At 38.4% G+C, this 18,617-nt stretch overlaps 1 protein-coding gene across 3 annotated transcripts in view; it reads right to left on the bottom strand.

Annotated features, from left to right (window-relative positions):
- Window positions 1-246: 246 nt before the first annotated feature.
- The window catches only part of mllt10 (MLLT10 histone lysine methyltransferase DOT1L cofactor), a 54,161-nt gene continuing 35,790 nt past the window's right edge, over window positions 247-18,617 (bottom strand). The window contains exons 12-20 of one of the 3 annotated variants that reach the window (XM_067378700.1): window positions 17,231-17,345; window positions 14,645-14,717; window positions 13,011-13,183; window positions 9,206-9,397; window positions 8,866-8,939; window positions 6,384-6,724; window positions 5,587-5,677; window positions 2,348-2,551; window positions 247-1,988 (exon numbers count right to left, since the gene is read on the bottom strand). In XM_067378700.1, the coding sequence (XP_067234801.1) occupies window positions 1,941-1,988; window positions 2,348-2,551; window positions 5,587-5,677; window positions 6,384-6,724; window positions 8,866-8,939; window positions 9,206-9,397; window positions 13,011-13,183; window positions 14,645-14,717; window positions 17,231-17,345 (1,311 nt within the window). In that variant the 3' untranslated portion in view covers window positions 247-1,940. Of the gene's footprint in view, window positions 1,989-2,317; window positions 2,552-5,586; window positions 5,678-6,383; window positions 6,725-8,865; window positions 8,940-9,205; window positions 9,398-13,010; window positions 13,184-14,644; window positions 14,718-17,230; window positions 17,346-18,617 lie in introns of all 3 variants that reach the window. The other 2 variants (XM_067378699.1, XM_067378701.1) reach the window with 2 other exon arrangements.

Here is an 18,617-nt window from a genome sequence, read left to right as displayed (position 1 = left end):
GAAAGTAAATGACAATATTCATTTTGGGTATACTAGCCCTTTAAATTATGTAAAGATATTTTAATTAGAATCTAAAAGCATTTCATTTGCACTTAATGTAATTCCTTCTCATTTTACCTGGAGAATTGGAATACTTGTCAAGAGCCTGTATAACAAATGAGTCATTATTTTAATGAAAAGTAGTTTGCAAGTCTGTATTCTATTTCTAGCTCAATTTGGATACTGAAATTCAGTAGAAAAGTAACTATCCATCTGTTTTGAATTGCTAACCTACAACAAACTAAGTAAAAAAAGGCACTGCAAAATGCAAGAATTGTTATAAACAGATTTTAATTTATCACTGAAAAAAGCGCAACACTACAATCTCAGTGTTCAGAATTTCTTAATATGAAGCAGGACTCATGTGGTTTCACTTTCGATGTTTTAAATACAAACTTTAGAGATTTTGCATAATTTCTGTACAGATACATGAGAACGTGGACATACCACATCAATAACGTATAAAACCACATCAATAAAATGGTGCAAAAAAAAAAAAAAGTCCCTGCACATACAAAAATAAATTAATACACTTTATTCAGTCACCAGTCTTGTGGAAAGCCTGTTGAAAAAGATCTGAACACACCGACAGTGCTTTAAAACAGTCCTTCACACCACTAAGTGAATCACAAATATGTATTTACAACGGAAAAGAGGTAAAGGTGTGCTAAACTAAATCTTATTTATTCTGACAGCTTATTCTTAATCCAATATGCATCTGTTGATTTACATAGCAACAAAAGGAAAAGGGGAAAAACAGGCATATTTACAAGACCACAAAATTATCAAGTAGGTTTTTTTCTTTTCTTATAACTTCAAACACCAGACATGTTCATCAAAATGTTTACAAGACTCAAAAGAGCTGAGAATTTTGTACAGTAGTATAAAAACATTTTGCGAGTTGAGCGTTAAAATATATTACCTTGCGCCCAACATGCAACGAATGCAAATAAATAAAAAAGAACAATAGAAAGGTGGCTTCAAAAATGATCAATGCAGCAAACATTCGAAATCAGTTTTTGTCTTCTTCAGTGTAATCACTGTACAGGCAGAGATCTGTGACTCTCTGAACTGGTATTGCCTGAGTGACGCCGATTGGTAATAATTAATTTCACAAAACTGGATCGACTGGGAAAAAAAAGGGGGGAAGGGAGGGAAGAGACTGGCAGCGCCTCCAGCACGCGGCCCCTTGCTGAGAGCTTGGAGATGGGGCCAGGCACTTGGGTTCAGGGCCTGGTCTATGTGTCCTGGCTTGAGAGGTAGTTGCTCTTCAAAGAGTGCAGCAGGGTCAGTGAGACAGTTTGTGGACCTTTGGGACGCCTCCTCACAGGGGAAGCTAAAGATCGGGATGCAGAGAAGGCCTTCATGGTGCACAAATGTCCGATCGCTTCAGCTTTGAAACATGTGATGCCTTTAAATACACAGACGGACAAATACGACAGGGCTTTTATTGAGTTTATCGTTAAACGTTTCTTGTTAAAGGGGTACAGAGAGGTAACGGCGGCGAGCAGATACTGTTCCAGAAGCGTCTCCATCCTTCAGTCACCTCGGTCTACACTTTCCGCCCACAGAGACTCGCACCAGCGTGTCATTTTCAGCACACTGGCAGAGTGAGAAAGACTGTGTGTCTGTGTGCACATATGTGTGTGAGCCTGTCATCTGGACCCCATGGGACCCAGTAAGTTTACAGCAAGTGATTTACTCAAACTCAGTGCAGCATGTTGTTTGCCAGATGGGCATCAAACTGGCAAGTGTGTGTGTACATATCAAGGCTGGTGCTGGTGAGGGTTTCGTGCGGTGGGTGAACGTTCTGGTCTTGCTGCTCAGACTGCCAGCCTCTTGGGGTGGGCAGATGAGAGGGATCCATAAGGCAGAACTCCTCCAAAATGTTGTTTTCTGCATCAGGTCTTTTCCTGTCCTGTCACAGATACAGCTTTCTCCCCCAGTCTCTGAATAAAACACAAGTACACACTTTTAATAATCACAGCATAGTTAAAGTGCTACTTAAAATACAGAAAATCTAATATATAAATGAAATAACATTTTATTAAATATATTTTATGAATATATCCAATATACAATAATTATGAAATACAAATTATATAAAATATAATACATTTTATAATTATATTACATCATTATTATATAATACACACACACATATATATATATATATATATATAGTACATTTATTATATTTTTTATTTTATTACTTTAATGTATATTTAATTTACATATTATACTGAATATTTCGAAATGAATCCATATGTGTCAATACTTTTGTCTGTTTGATAGTTGCAGTACTAACTCCAGTTTTAGGAGTGTTGTCATTGTGCATGGCGAGGAAGGGGTTTGTGGAGATGGCTGGCTGCATGCCGGGCAGGAGGCTGTTGATTGGCAGCTGCTGCAGCTGTATGTCATTCTGCTGCTGTTGTTGTTGTTGCTGTTGTTGTTGATGCTGCTGTTGCTGTTGTTGTTGCATTAACTGATAGAGCAGAACCTGCTGCTGTTCCTAAAGAGACAGACAGACAAACAGAGTATGATGAGATGTCTAGACAAAGACGGCACACCCACAGACGGCACACTGATGCATATTGCACAGAAAAGTGGCAAGAGTTTCCTCAAAATTGCAATTCCAAGTTGTTTTTACAAGGTGCCAGGATGCTAAAATAAACACTTATGAGGAAGACCCATTAGGGATGCTCATAATTAACTGGTTAATTGTGAACTGATTTTTGACAGATTAAATGGTTTAAAATATGGATAAAAATGCTCTACATGTATAAAATTGAGTTTTTGAGAGAAAACAGATAATGTGTGTATAAATTGCATTTTAAAACACTATAAACAAAACCTTTAAACATAACTATAGGCTATTTAGTTCCCCTCACTCCACAACAAATCCTTTAAAATGTAATGGTATTCTGAACAGAACAAAAATAAAAGTAGCTATATAAACATCAAGCCAAAACACATTCATTTAAGCAAAGCTGAAACAAAAACTGCCATTGGGCTCACGTAGACAACCTCACTCATTCAACACAAATCCAAATGTTTCCATATTCGCAAAATATATTTGAATGCTAACTATTATTATGTAAACTAGGCTTTGAACTTCACTCGCTTTCCAATATCCATGTAAAACATCATCCTTCACGTGCGCAAAAATGTGCTTGGCATAATAACACAGCGGATACAACTTAAAATACTCCGTCTTCTATGGTCATACAGATAAGAGAAAGACATCATTCATACTGTAAAGGGTTTACTTTTATTTGTGTAAACGAACAATAAAAATAAAACATGCTTTTGTAAAATAAACAAACAGGATGCTGCTTACTTTCAGGATATAGCGTAATAATTGTCACACAGCTTTCAAATTTCATTTTGTTAATCTGTTAATTTAAGTGAAATACATTTTGTGCATGTATTCCTTTTATATATGTGATTGTATTCTGTTTTTCTCCATTCACAGAAGTGCTGCAGGTGCGTGATGTGACCATGTTTGAATCCTCATGTTCGGTTGTTTAAAGGTGCCATCGAACGTTTTTTTACAAGATGTAATATAAGTCTAAGGTTTCCCCTGAATGTGTCTGAAGTTTCAGCTCAAAATACCCCATAGATTTTTTTAAATAAAATTTTTTAACTGCCTATTTAGGGGCATCATTAACTATGCACCGATTCAGGGGCCGCTGGCCCTTTAAATCTCATGCTCCCTGCCCATCAAGCTCGCGACTCTATAATACAGTGCCATAAAGTTCACACAGCTAATATAACCCTCAAATGGATCTTTACAAGATGTTCGTAATGTATGCTGCATGCATGCTTCGGGTCATGTGAGTATAGTATTTATTTGGGTGTTTATATTTCATTCTGAATGAGTTTGATAGTACTCCATGGCTAAAGCTAACATTACACACTGTTGGAGAGATTTATAAAGAATGAAGTTGTGTTTATGAATTATACAGACTGCAAGTGTTTAAAAATGAAAATAGCGACGGCTCTTGTCTCCGTGAATACAGTAAGAAACGATGGTAACTTTAACCACATTTAACAGTACATTAGCAACATGCTAACGAAACATTTAGAAAGACAATTTACAAATATCACTAAAAATATCATGTTATCATGGATCATGTCAGTTATTATTGCTCCATCTGCCATTTTTCGCTGTTATCCTTGCTTGCTTACCTAGTCTGATGATTCGGCTGTGCACATCCAGACGTTACTGGCTGCACTTGTCTAATGCCTTTCATAATGTTGGGAACATGGACTGGCATACCCCGACTGTTATGTAACAGTCGGTGTTATGTTGAGATTCGCCTGTTCTTCTGAGGTCTTTTAAACAAATTAGATTTATATAAGGAGGAGGAAACAATGGAGTTTGAAACTCAGTGTATGTCTTTTCCATGTACTGAACTCTTGTTATTCAACTATTCCAAGGTAAATTAAATTTTTAATTCTAGGGCACCTTTAAGGCCACAATATGCTTCATGTGAAATTGAAGAACCAACTGCTGTGACTTCATTTCAAACAAAATAAGACCAAAACTAAGTTTGTTTGGAGTTAGTTTTGGGAGCTCAAAACAGCTTGCCAAAGCAAACATTTACAACTCCGCCTTCTTTCACGTGGTTATCTTTTTCAGCTCATTTCTCTTCTTCAGTCCGTCGAAGTCAGACAGCCACATGTGAAAACATGAGCACACTGGAGAGCTGCTTTATAGTAGAAAATGAAGCTGTTTAATATGGTAAAGATGATTGATTTTAAGCAAAATTGTACAAAGTGCAATATAAACAAATGTGACGTGACTTTACTGGGGTGCAGAGCTCATGCGAACATATCCATGTTGCTATGATCAGATGCTTTTCTTATGCTTTATTATTTAAAAAATGCTTGCTGTTTTCTCAATTTTGTTGTGTGTTTATTTTATTATTTAGAGAAAAGCACGCAGCACATATTTGCATATTCATCTAAACATCACTCTCAGCAGTGTGGGTGGCACTGGATGTTCACTAACAGTATATCGCTGGTCACGTATTTCAAACTTTGTTTTACCCCTAAGTGAAGAACGAAAAAGAACTTTGCCTTGAGTATATCTGGGCTTTTATGCTGCTATTTGTGCATTTAAAACTAAACAGATTTTGTTATTTTCAATGGTCCACAGACACTTATTCATTATAATTTAATTTCATTCTAATTTAGCATAATCTTGTCGGTTAATGAGTGTTATCAGTTAGGGAAAAAACAGAACAAATTTAACATCCCTAAGACCCATTGTGACTTTTAGAGTTCTGTGCATACAAAACTCCAAGTTTTTGGACAACTCAATGCCAAACATGTATATTCCATTTTCGTTCTTGGAATTACGCATGATTTTGGACTCATCAGCCCTTAAATATTGTAATTGCAAATTGGTCAGACAGCATCATCTTGCCTAATAAGATTGATCATGGCCATAATAAGCTGTAATGTAGGCTATCCTGATGTTGAAAGTCACATGAAGAATTGTGAATGCTCAAACAGAGAGTGTGTAAGTGCTTCTCTTACCGGTGTGACCTGCTGGGAGTTGAAAAGCTGCTGCAATTGGTGCTGATGGAGGAGAATCTGCCTGTGTTGTTCGGTGAAAAGCCGTGCCGCACTGCAAAACCAAGTGCATAAGCCCCCATAAGAAAACTCAATGCTTAACATTTCAAAAAAATCTTGGCCCTGGCCAGACAAAAGTATTACATATAAATTAAAATACAACCCTTTCTGTATACTCAAGTAAAAACACTGTAACATATAGGGCAAAGAACAAACAGGCATAAGAACAAAATGAGCAAGTGTGGGACGTAAAAAAAAAAAAAAGCCAAAGCAAGCCAATTCTCACCTGGTTTTCGCAGTGGTCATGCTGCTGCATTCCAAAAAGCGCAAGCAAAAAAAAGATCGGGAAAGCAGAAAAGATGTGAAAAAATTATGCAAAAATGAATGCATCACACATGCAGTACCAAGCTATATGGATGAAGCTCATGAAATAAAATGTTTATTTAAATTAAAAATGCAATGTACGTATTAATGTCTGTCTGTCTGTCTGTCTGTCTGTCTGTCTGTCTGTCTGTCTGTCTGTCTGTCTGTCTGTCTGTCTGTCTGTCTGTCTGTCTGTCTGTCTGTCTGTCTGTCTGTCTGTCTGTCTGTCTGTCTGTCTGTCTGTCTGTCTGTCTGTCTGTCTGTCTGTCTGTCAATCATAAATCCACAAAAATATTAAGCAGCACTACATTTTCAACATTGATAATAATAAATGTTTCTTGAGCAACAAATAAACATATTAAAATTAAATGACTAAGAAGATGAGTGCCAATTTATACCTGTTACTGAGACTGTTGGACATGGGTAGAGATGCGCTGGTAGCTGCTGAGGGATGGGGCAGGGGGCTGCTGTTCTGGGCCAGGCTGGGGGAGGTTTGGATCACTCCGTTTAGGGCACCCACGATGCCACTTATGGCCAGGTGGTTTCCTTGCAGAGCGCCCATCAGGCCAGTCACCCCGGCTATGGCAGGCAGGGACGAGTTGGCATTGCCAGGCTGGATGGCCACCCCGGCCATGCCGACTCCGTTCACCTGCTGCTGGGGGGGACTGTGGGCCGCAGAAGGAGGGGTGGAGAGAGAGGATGTGCTACTTCCGCTACTATGGCCACCAGACAGGGGATCCTGAAAGGAAAAGAAAGAATAGAGAAAGCACAAGAGTGTGAGAGAGAGAGAGAAAAGAGAGGTCAGCGTGAGAGAGGCGCCTCCTGTACCTGTCCAACCAAATAGATGTATCATCATACAATTACATTTTAAACTACAAGAAGCTGCAAATCACTTAAACATCACACAGCCACCAATTATCTGAAAAATCTGACTTTATGATGCAACTACGTACTACACCACCACATCACTCGACTAGGGGTGGGCGATATGACCAAAATCTATGCAAGACCCAATTTATGTAATGAGAAATTTAGTTCCACGATAACAATATTTATATATATATTTACACAAATACAACAGAACAAAGATACAAATTATATTAAGTTTTAAGGTACAGCAGATATATTTAACATGTAGTAAGTACTAGGGTTGTTAAAAGTACCACCACTTCGGTACCAAGTCGATATGTAAATTTTAAAAATGCAACGGTACCAATCTTTCTGTAGTACTGGTAGTATAGAGTACCAGGTCGATTCAGTACCCGCTAATAGGCTCTAATTTCAAACGCTCCTGTCTGCATTTGTGTGAGCGCTCTGTGAAAAGCATCAAAGGTTTCTGTTGAGCTTTGTAGCCAATCACAGACATGTTTGTTGAGCATGTGAATGCAATGGCCAATCAATTAAGTTAGTCAATCTTTCAATGGATTTTTTTTTAGCTTGAGCTCTGTGTGCTCACAAATCATTTCGTTATAACCAGCAAAGTATAACGATGATGTAAATAAGAGATTTATTCATTGTGCAGTATAGACAGATTTTTTGAATATAAGAAAAATATCACTCAAGTGATATCAGCTTCATTGATTATAAAGGCAGCGCTCTTTGATTGCATTCTGACCCAATCATAATTTGAATAAGTGTGTTATTTTTCATGCTGCCAAGTACACACCGCAAAGTTTCGGGAGTGATAACCATATTAAAATAAGGGGCCTAAATCCAATACTGTGATGTTTGACAACGGACGGGACAAAAAATTATTTTATGTCAAAACAGATCCGTTCATAATGTCTTAAAGTGTAAGTGCAACAGACCTGCTACTTGTTCTATTACCTGTAATGTGTTTCTTTGTAGTTCATTTTATTACAAACTTTTCATTAAATTTTTTAAAGCAATGTATAACTCAACAATATTTGAAGGCTACATGCTAATGTTTTAACTGATATTTTACTTAAAATCATTAGTATTAAAAATGAACAAATTTTATTTATTTTAATATATTTAATTTTCAAATAGTTACATAAAAAATTAAAACAAAATAGTTACAATTTTTTTTGCAATGGTACCAAAATTGGTACAGAGAACTGTTATATTTGACAGGAGATTGGCACTGAATAAATGTAAAAATAAAACACTGAATAGCCTTCACTGTATGTATGAATAAAATATAAATTGATTCTTAAAGCTACAAAAGGTTATTTAGTCAACAGCAGTGAGTTATTTTCTCTTTGTCTTTTGTTGTATGATTAACATTAATGACTGACAGCTGCAGGTATTAGGTTGCTATCACTTTAAGACCTCATGCTCGGATCTGTCATACTGACACACATACAGTTTTCACCCAACTTTTTTTTTTTTTTCCCACTTAAGACTGTGTTTACACAAACACTCCACAAGATGGGCATTTTCTGACATAATTGTGTGTATTTCACCATTCACATGCAATTAAATAATCACGAAAGAGAACTGGAATTGGGGATCACATGCTGTCTGAGGGGCCGCTGGCCTCACGAGCGCTTCAGCTGTGTGTCAGTCAGCGCGAGTACAGCATTAAGTTCTTTTTTTTTTTTAATGGCTTTTGGGCTTAATAACATCATGTGCTTCCTGGTCCTTATTTTCTCATTCATGCATGTTTCTTTATCACTCTAACATGTCGGTTTTCTTAAGTAGTACAGTGGTACGCAGATACATTTACATACCATGACATAAGCAATTTAGCAAAATCTCTAACAATAGACGTCACATTATCGCCACGATACGTATAGTCATACCGCCCAGCCCTACACTCAACTATGTACAGATATACATAATATAACACTTGACTCAACTAAAGAGGTGCTCAGTCCCAGCAGATGGCATCTGCAGAGCAGGGGTAGAGGAAGTTACCTGAGTGGGCAAGGGTTGAGAGGACTCTGTTAAAACACTGCTGCCTAGCTGAATGCTCTTGCTGTGCAGCATGTCTGGAGGAGAGAGAGATTTTGCAACTTGACATGAATGCGGAGACCAGATTAGCTAGAGTTGAGCTGGGAGAGGAGGCTCCGTGAGCAGAACAGAGGGGAGGAAGGGGGTCGGACGGGGTGAGAGGTGGGCTCGTGTGCATGTATGTGTGAATATGTGCATCGGGGGGAGGGGGTGTTTGGGGTGGGATTAGACTGTGACTGTCCAGATGGAGTGTGTGAAAACTGTACGGGTAGACAAGAGGCAGAAGGTAGCGGAGACTGCTAACCTGCGTGAGTGTTGCTGGGGTAGAGAGGAGAGGAGGCAGTGGTGGCCGTGGTGCTTGCGGGGGTGAAAGGCACAGAGAGCTGAGCGCTCAAGAGCTGCAGTCGTTCCTTCTTCATGGTGAGAGTTCGGATTTGTTCTTCCAGGCGCCTGTTTTCCACCTGCAGCTGGTGCAGGGACTTCAGCATTCCCAGAACTGGACACAAAACCACACACATATAAAACATCAAATAATCTTAAAGCATCTTTTTAGAGCAGTTTTATAGCAGAATTAAAACTTTGTCTTATATTTGATGAAGTTTGCATCATTGATTGTGTTATTTTCCTGTTTATTAAAGTGAAACCGTTTTGAAAGTGATTTGACTTGACAAGATTTGTCGGCAAAATAAAAGTGGTTGCAAACCACCGAGATCAAGTCTTTCAGAAGCAGCGAACCCAATACCACAAGCATAAAAACAACATCGGCACAAGTGCGGTTCAAGACCTCCAGAAGGAACTACAACGACAGACTTCCGCTTTTTTCCGCACGCTCGCGAAGGATCACACAGCACTGATCAGGGACCGGCAACCCCAAGCCAAATGCAAAACAGATGCACTGTCAGTTAAACCGCAGAACTGGTCCCATATCAGCAGCAAACAGAAACTCAACAGTCCTACCGCTTCCTGTGCAGGCATCTCCATGCGTTTGTCAGACTTCTGCCCGTCGTCAGAGGAGCCTCTATCATAACAGAAACAGCTGCTGCTCATTCACACAATCCTGACACCACAAACTGACCTGCCGCTACTGAACAAGACTTCACTACCTCCTCGTAAACATTACTTAGCTGATCATGAAACTACACAAGCTACAAAGACAAAACGGACAGGTAATGAAGCTCAAAATTACTGTGGAATTACCCAATAAATTAATTACATTATTGGGACAGATGTAATTACAGGCTTCACACCGGCATATTATTTGATTGACGCATGCAGTAGAATACCATTTATGACTTACGTAATTATTCTTGCTTTAAATAAAATATTTTGAGTGAACGCAATAGACCCAAGTTTATCATTATGCACCCAGAGATTAAAAGGGATGAATTATACTGAATATGAAAGCAACAATTTTCATGAGATGAGCCAAATTTCGATGACCATAATTAAAAAAAGGCTTTTAGCGTACAAAAGAGAAATTAATTTAAAATGCCTTTTGATATCTGTACTGTAAACCCTCTCAGCTAGACTTTGAAAATATTACAACATGATTTTTACATGCAAAAGCCAGCATGTAAGTTGGTTTCCAGGGTGTTGCTATATGGTTACTAAGCTGTTCTGAGTGAGTTTTAGCATGTTGCTATGCATTTGCTAAGGTGTTCTGGGTGGTTGTTTATTGCTCAAAAAAATTCTACCAGCAAATCTCTATGACCTTCTGTCTTTAAAGGCACAATATGTAAGATTTTTTTATTAAAATATCCAAAAACCACTAGAACAATGTTACATATTTTGTTGACCTGTTACATTATCCCAAACATTTCCAACAATGTTTAAATCCAGAGAAATTTTAACCAGGACACGGAGCGTGTCATTGCATCGCCAGTCACTGATAGCGCTACCTTCGATTTCCAGTTTTACTAATAAAAATGATTTCTGCCCAAGTCCGTTGGATTCCTTACCATCGGCTGTGGAGCTGAAGACAACAACGCCCATGATTCACACACTCATTCACGGCGTCATCAAGCTACGCCTTTGTTTTGAATAAGCTACCTCTAGTGAAGAAAATTACATACTGTGCCTTTAATATATGATATGGTTCTGCTTTTTGCTTAATTCAAAACTTTTTCCCCCCTCTTTTTATCATCTGCCAGTTAAAATGTTAAGTTGTATCACAGAAAAAACATAGCACTTGCCGTCTCAAAAAGCCACATAATTTACTGGTACTGTCATGTCTGTGAGGGATGAGTTACTTAAAATTTAACACTCAAGCAAGAATTGCTTCCTATACCAAATATGTCCCTACTAACACCACCGGCACTACAACTACAAGTTGATTAAAAAAAAAAAACTGTTGTGTTAAAAAAAATCTCCTGGGAAATTATGAAGAAATGTCTAAGATAAGATGAAGAGACAACACCAAAATCTGCAACTATATCACCATGCAATACTTTTGAAAAACAGATTATTAAAACTTTACAAAAATCTCTTATTTTCATTGACAAAAAGGAGACAAAATGAAGAGTTCAGATGCAAAACCCTCTAAATCCATCAGACTTCTTTTCTTTTAAATGAGCATTATTTTACCAGGCTTTTACAATCAAGTTCAGGAGTTTCATTTGAAAGGTAATGATAAGGTTATTAGCTAGTGAATAAAATAACTTTTTTTCAAAAATGTCACTCTAGACAATTTATTGTTTTTTAACAAGTTAGATTTTCTTTTGCATCAAAACCAGCTAAATCCACTTGTGCTTTTTTTGCAAAAACCTCTAAATCCACATATTTGGGACAAGACATAGTAAATAGTTGAAAAATCACTAAAGATGCAACTAGAAACCCTGAAAAAGATGAGCACGATCATTTCAAAACTAAACAGTAGACAAACCTATTTACACAGGGATCTAACACGTCTCTTCTATTCAGCCTCCACTTTTTGCCTCCTCTGTGGCACAGCTTCCATATGAGACAGAAGAATATCATCTTGTTTGACTTTGTCTTTGGTGAAAAAGAGCTGTTGTGTGATGTATAATAAATCCGATTCCTTCAAAGTAACGGCACTGCATGAAGAACTGTTATGAGTGCATGATACAATTGCGACCAAGCCATTTCCACTGTAGGCTATTTTCTTATGACAGGCAGAGTTTTGAGGTAAATAACATTTTCTTCTGCCATTCAGTGTTAGTAGGACAGGCTGATCCATTTCATGGTACTCCATCTTTTATTTTAAAAATCTCAATCTCAATTTGAATCTAAAAAAAAAATAAATCTCCTCAGCGTGCCACTATATTGAAACTGCTCGAAATCATATGATTCGATTCGCGCCTTCTGATTGGTTCTTGGAACATAGCGGCTTTTGCTGCCAAAGGGAAGTGGCTTCTAGAGGCTTTTGCCAACAAACCGATATTTCTGAATGGGCTGACGCTGGGATTTAGAGGATTTGAAGCACGTGATTTGTTGGATGTGTACTACGTGCCGTAAGCATTCGTTCAATGTCGTTATCTCATTTTTGACAGAGGTGGCGTTTTTAGCGGCTTTTGCAGCTGAACTCTTCAAATATTATAGATTTATTTACAATTACAATTTTGAACAAAACCAGTTTAACTATTAAAGTGCAGCACAACTGAATGTGACAAACCGATGACTAAAACATCAATTTGGATTGACTAAAACTAGACTAAAATGGCCAGACTTGAATCTCAACTCAACTCAACTTTATTTATAAAGCACTTTCAACACCACAAGTGGAACCAAAGTGCTGTACAGAAAGTATAAAAGAGAAACAAAAAAACAAAAAAAGACATATGACATACACACTTACAAAGCATTGTCAAAAGCTAAAGAAAACAAGTAAGTTTTAAGCGCACTCCAAGACTAAGACTAAATTTAAAAACAGATGACAAAATTTACACTATTAGAGGCTTATCTTCAGAAACACAGCATCAGCAGCCATCACTAGAACTGAACTGGATCCTACGGCTCAACAAAATCCACAGCAAGACCAACACAGTGACATCAAGACATGACCAAACAGCTTGAGTGCTTGAGTGTTGAGGTTCAATACTGTACACGGAAGAAACACACATCATTAAATGAGTACAAAAAAAGCCTCTCACCATCTCCTTGTGAGCCCTGTTGTAGAAGGAACTGCTGTCCTTCGTTCCATTGCCGTTCCAGCAGCTGATCGATGCTGGTGGCCACAGGGGGCAGCGAATCCGAACCAGAGCCGAGCCCTGGAACCAATGGTCCTGACGAGTCATACCGGATATGAAGTCCACTTAACGGAGACCTAAAGTCATAAATAGACAACAAGTGAGATGTATATACACACAAGTTTATTAAAACAACTAAATTTGTCTCATTGTGAATTTAAAATGCAAATGAGGAGGTAAGCTAAGGATCATAGTGGTAAAATTCAAGTTGTAAATATATTAATAGTTTTTGCTTACAAACACATATTAGACCACTGCTATATAAACAACACAGTTGAACTCCTGGTCTGGCATCACGCCTTCAGAGGCAGACGCACTGCTCTGTAAAGCCAAACAGAGTTCAAAGCTTGTGTAAGTGAGAGAGCCTGGGCCTGCATCTCTGACACCATAAATCTCAGTACGCTCTTGTTTGGACAGATAGCGATCTGTGTTATTATGAATGCATCCAGCTCTGGGCTCTACATCAGGGCTCTCTGGCGAACGTGAATCTATCTCTGGGGTAATTACGACTGGGTTGAGATCTGCACCACAAGGCAATAAATCTCCAGCACAGGACTGTGAAGCCATATCATCCTGCATGGCTGCTCCGGTGCGGATCACAGAAAAAGCAGATACAGATTTTTGCGGTTAATCTGAAGACTGTGCGGAATGCTTCTGAATGAGATATGTGGACATGTGGGACATATTTAAGGCCCATTCACAAAAAAAGAATGCAAGATGCAGGGCAGCGGAACTGGAAAAATGCAAAATCTAGAGAGACTAATTTTTTTCAAAGAACTTTTTAGCTTGAGAGCTGCGTTTTTTGAATGATGCAAGACACTGCAAACGATGTGAGATGTGAGTGCAACGGTCAAACACGTCTGTCTAGTGCATATTTACATAGAAAAACAATCGAAAAGCACCATTGTGGAATGCAAAAAATGCGTGAGAACGTCCCCTTATATTTTCAGTACTGAAAATGCCGACATGCAAAACAGTTTACACGCAAAATGACAAGCTTAGATTTTACACAGATATTGAGCTAAATGCATTTCTCAAAACAGACATAAAATTGATCTGAAAAAAGTAAATTACTGCGTTTAAAAATAGTTTCTATTCATAACCAAAAATAACAAACAAAAATAAAACTAAATAACCAAATCCTTAAGAAACAGAATGAAATGAAACAAAACTCAGAAAATCGACATACCTTGTCAACCAAAAATATTAAATCCGGAGGCAATTTTGTGCAGTATATTCAATTCAACATCAATCCATTTTATATCCTCAGTCACGGGGCAAAAAACGCTCTATCTTTGGTTACAGAAAATGTATCTTTCTGCATTCTGAGACATCGCCGCCACATCAAACTCTGAAGCCGGTTTAACTGCGATAAGGGCAACAGCTGAGTGTTCAAAATGCCTGCTGTTCGGAAGGTGAGCGCGCAAGGGAGGAAGCGGAGTGAGTGAATGAGTGCGTTCTGGGGGGGAGGGAGGGCAAGCAAAATCTCGGAGCCTGGAGGAGGGGAAGTCTAGCTCAGGAATGTAAATAGGACTTACCGAGGGGAGAGGCTTGTCTTTGGTGAGTTTCCTCTTCTGGAGAAGCCGAGAGCTCCGTCTCCTAGCTCCTGATCTGAAAGGTAAACAGAGAGCAGTCGATAAGGAGCCGGAGTGCAGATGTGGGCACAAGAGAATCCTGGGAAATGCAGAAACGTCAGGCTCGATCCAAAGTGAGCCTGGTGGACATCAGATCCCCCTTGCAGAAATCCATCTAGGGGCTGCAGAGTGGTCTCTCTGGCGGCTCAGCTTGCACACTGACACCACCGAGTGTGTCACTGAGTCACCTCGCTCTCTCTCTCTCTCTCTCTCTCCCCCTCCCTCTGTTCTTCCCCTCACCCCAGCTCTTTCTTTCCCGTGGAGGCTCCCATCGCCCTGCCTGCAGGCCCCATGCCAGACACTGCTTTTCATTTTCTGCAGTGAAAGTAATGAATCACATATGCGCCTCGCCAGGCACAACCCCCTCCCTCCTTTTTCTCTCTCTTTTTTTCTCTCCACACCCCCCTCAAGTCACAGTTAGCCAATCCCATTTTTCTCTTCCTCCCTGCTTCCTTCCCCCCTTCCTTTCCTTTTTCTCAACTGTCTTGTTCTTTTTAACACTTTCCAGCCCACTACCACCTCAAGCGCAGGCTGGCTCCAGTGGGGGTGCAGGCACATCGGTGCAAGCCGCCCAAGGTCTGGTGTGACTTATTATGGTGCTGACCCCTTGCCTGACCCTGGATCAGCCTCGGGGCTGCAATGCAGACTGGACCAGAAAGCATCGGGTATCACTTTACAAAATAAAAAAAATTAAATACAAAGAAAGACCAGGGACTGACCGACACAGTGGAAACCTATAAGCAACAGGTGACAAGCATTAAGAGGAAAGAACAAGGACTTTGTTAAAGTAAACAAGCCTAGTCTCATGGATCCCATGACACATTTTTAGACTAGAGTTGTCCAATATCTAGACAACAGGGTGGCTAATGTACTGAAATATGCCTGGCATGGTGGCTGAAACTCAACCTGGCATATATGTAAGATGTAAACAAAACAGTTATTAATTTAAATGTTACATTATTTTTAGTCCTGTCAAACGATTAATCAAGACTAATCGCATCCAAAATAAGATTGTTTACATAATATATGTGTGTGTACGTGTATATTTATTATGTATATATATATAAATACACACACGTGCATGTATACATTTAACAAAAATATATTATATTTATATATTACATTTATATAATATATAAATTATATATAAATATACAAGTATACATGTAAATATTTCTTATATTTCATAAATGCATGTATGTGTGTGAATTCATATATACATAAATATACACAGTAGAACACATATTACGTAAATAAACTTTTATTTTGGATGCGATCACTTGACAGCACTTTTATAATATATAATAAGATAATATATAATTATGTTTTTGAAAGAAGTCTCTTATGCTCACCAAGGTTGCATTTATTTGATCAAAATAAAAATAAAAATTTAACGAATGTAAAATATTACTATAATTTAAATCTAAAATCTATTTTAATATACTTTAAAAGGAAACTTGTTTCTGTGAGGGCAAAGATGAATGTACAGCCATGCTGATGAAGAAAAATTTCTCATTATTGTCAACGTTGAAAACAGTTGTGTTGCTTGATATTTTTGTGGAAACTTTTTCCAAGATTTTTTGATAAATAGAAAGTTCAAAAGAACAGCATTTATTTAAAAATATAAATCTTTCTTAAGCATTACAAATGTCCCTATGATCACTTTTAATCAATGTAATATATCCTTGCTGAATAAAAGTATTAATTTTCTCTATAAAAAATATCTTAAAGTCAAAATTATGAGTCTGTTCAATATATATATATATATATATATATTACTTTATAGTACTTTAGACGTGCTGCGGCAAGAGCGAGCACCAGACAAGAGCCGGGCTTGTGCTAAGAGCACGTAAGCTTTCCAGTCTCGAGCGGTGGTCTCTTTAAGGACGGGTGTTCTTCCTCCTATTGTTAGTCAAATGACCCCCTGACCTCTGTTTGAGGAGGAGGGCATGACTGATCCATTATTCCTCAAAGGCTGTGTACCTCTTTTTTCCTCTCTCTCTCTTGCTTTCAACTGGTCCCCACCACAACCCCCATGACAGGGTCCTGCAAGCCCATTCGCTCATGACTGAGACCCCCAGGGTTTAGGCAGGGTCCAGGGAAAGTGTTGAGTGGGCCAGGATGGAGGGAGGGAGTCTAAGGTATGCCTGCTTCCTAAACCCAGGGCAATCCCCTCTGTGTCATCACTGCGGTCATTGTGCAGATTAATGAAATGTTTGAGTGGTAGCATGCTTCATTTAACAGGTATGCACACTTTCAGCTCTCTGTCCCGGGGAGTTTTGTTCTCTGCCTCTCCCTCTCTCTGCGACCTGAGGAGGTAAGGGGGGGGATACAGCTGACCACACATTCCACATGCACAGGGGAGTGGAGAAAGAATGGGAGGATGAGGAGAAATGGGAGAAGAGAACGCAGGAAGCAGGAAGAAAAGATTTGAGAAGGGAATTCTGTGTCAGTGGGAGATCAGTGTGGTTCCCTGTCTGCGTGTCTCACCTGCTGGGGAGCTCTCGGACTGGGCGATCAGTGCAGCCATGGCGGAGCTCGGATTCAGCCTGTTTCCGAACATATGGGATGGTGCCAGGTTAAAGGATCCCGGTAGTGAGTTTGACTAAGGGAGAAACGCATAAAAAAGAGAGTTAGATTAAATATGGAAACACTGTCAAATACCAAATATTGTGGGTGCCTAAGTGCGTGTCCCTGCATGTGCGCATATGAATGTGTGCCTGAGCGTTGGCCAAAGAGCTGGATGATAAAACACCATGTCAGCTGTATTTCCTGTGAGCCAGGAGAATTGGCTGAGCCTGCAACAGCAGATCCACAGCCCTGAACAACATGCAGACCATGTGCTTCTGCAGCTAATTATTTAATCCAATTAAGCTATTTCCCTAATAACGGTTGGGATTGGTTGTGGTGTTGCTTCTGAGGTAGCAGCATATGTGCAACAACAAACTTGGTGCATAGTGGAAACCACACAAAGCTTCACATGACTTGCATTTAAATAACACTTTTGCTGTAAAACAATGTTGTAAATAGCAGGAATTATTGAGAGGATGAAGAATTATTGAGTAATGAAGAATTACTTCATATATATATATATATATATATATATATTATATTATATTATATTATATTATATTATATTATATTATATTATATTATATTATATTATATTATATTATATTATATATTATATTATATATTATATTATATATTATATTATATTATATTATATTATATTATATTATATATATATATAAAAAAATTTTATTTTATTTTTTCCCATACAATTATGCACTTCATCCAACACATCCTATTTATTGCATCAAAATCAATACATTCTTTCCTTTTCCTTTCCTCACTTTATCTACATCAAGGTCTTATCTGATCCAAACAGGAAATAATGCTTGCAGAAATTACAGTGTATTGGATTTCTTGCTCTGTTATTATAGAATATCTTTATGTCGAATTTAAGGATTTCTGACTACATCAGACTGAAACACATTTGGTGGAAACCACTCTTGCAAATGGCCAGTGAATAGACACCCATACAATGCCAATGTTCAAACCAACCTTGAAAACATGCTTCTTTTATGGATCTTCAATTAACAACTGATGTAAACGTGCTTTATGGCTTGCGCTTTATTTTGACATGTAGCAGTCTATCAGGCACTCCAACCCTAAACATGATATTGAATTTGAACTCCCTTACCTATTACACGTTTAAGTAAAAAAATAAAATAAAAAGAAAGACAACGACAAACATAATAATATTATAAGTATTAATGGTGTGGTTCTAAAATTTCTGTCTGAAGTATATCTACACACACAAACACAAAAAAAGTAATATCCTGCATTCCCCTGGCCCCTCACGGCCCCGCAG

Source organism: Chanodichthys erythropterus, chromosome 23, assembly GCF_024489055.1.
Source record: "Chanodichthys erythropterus isolate Z2021 chromosome 23, ASM2448905v1, whole genome shotgun sequence".
Taxonomy (NCBI): Eukaryota; Metazoa; Chordata; class Actinopteri; order Cypriniformes; family Xenocyprididae; genus Chanodichthys; species Chanodichthys erythropterus.
The sequence above is the reverse complement of the archived record's forward strand: the minus strand, read 5'-3'. Positions and strand labels throughout refer to the sequence as shown.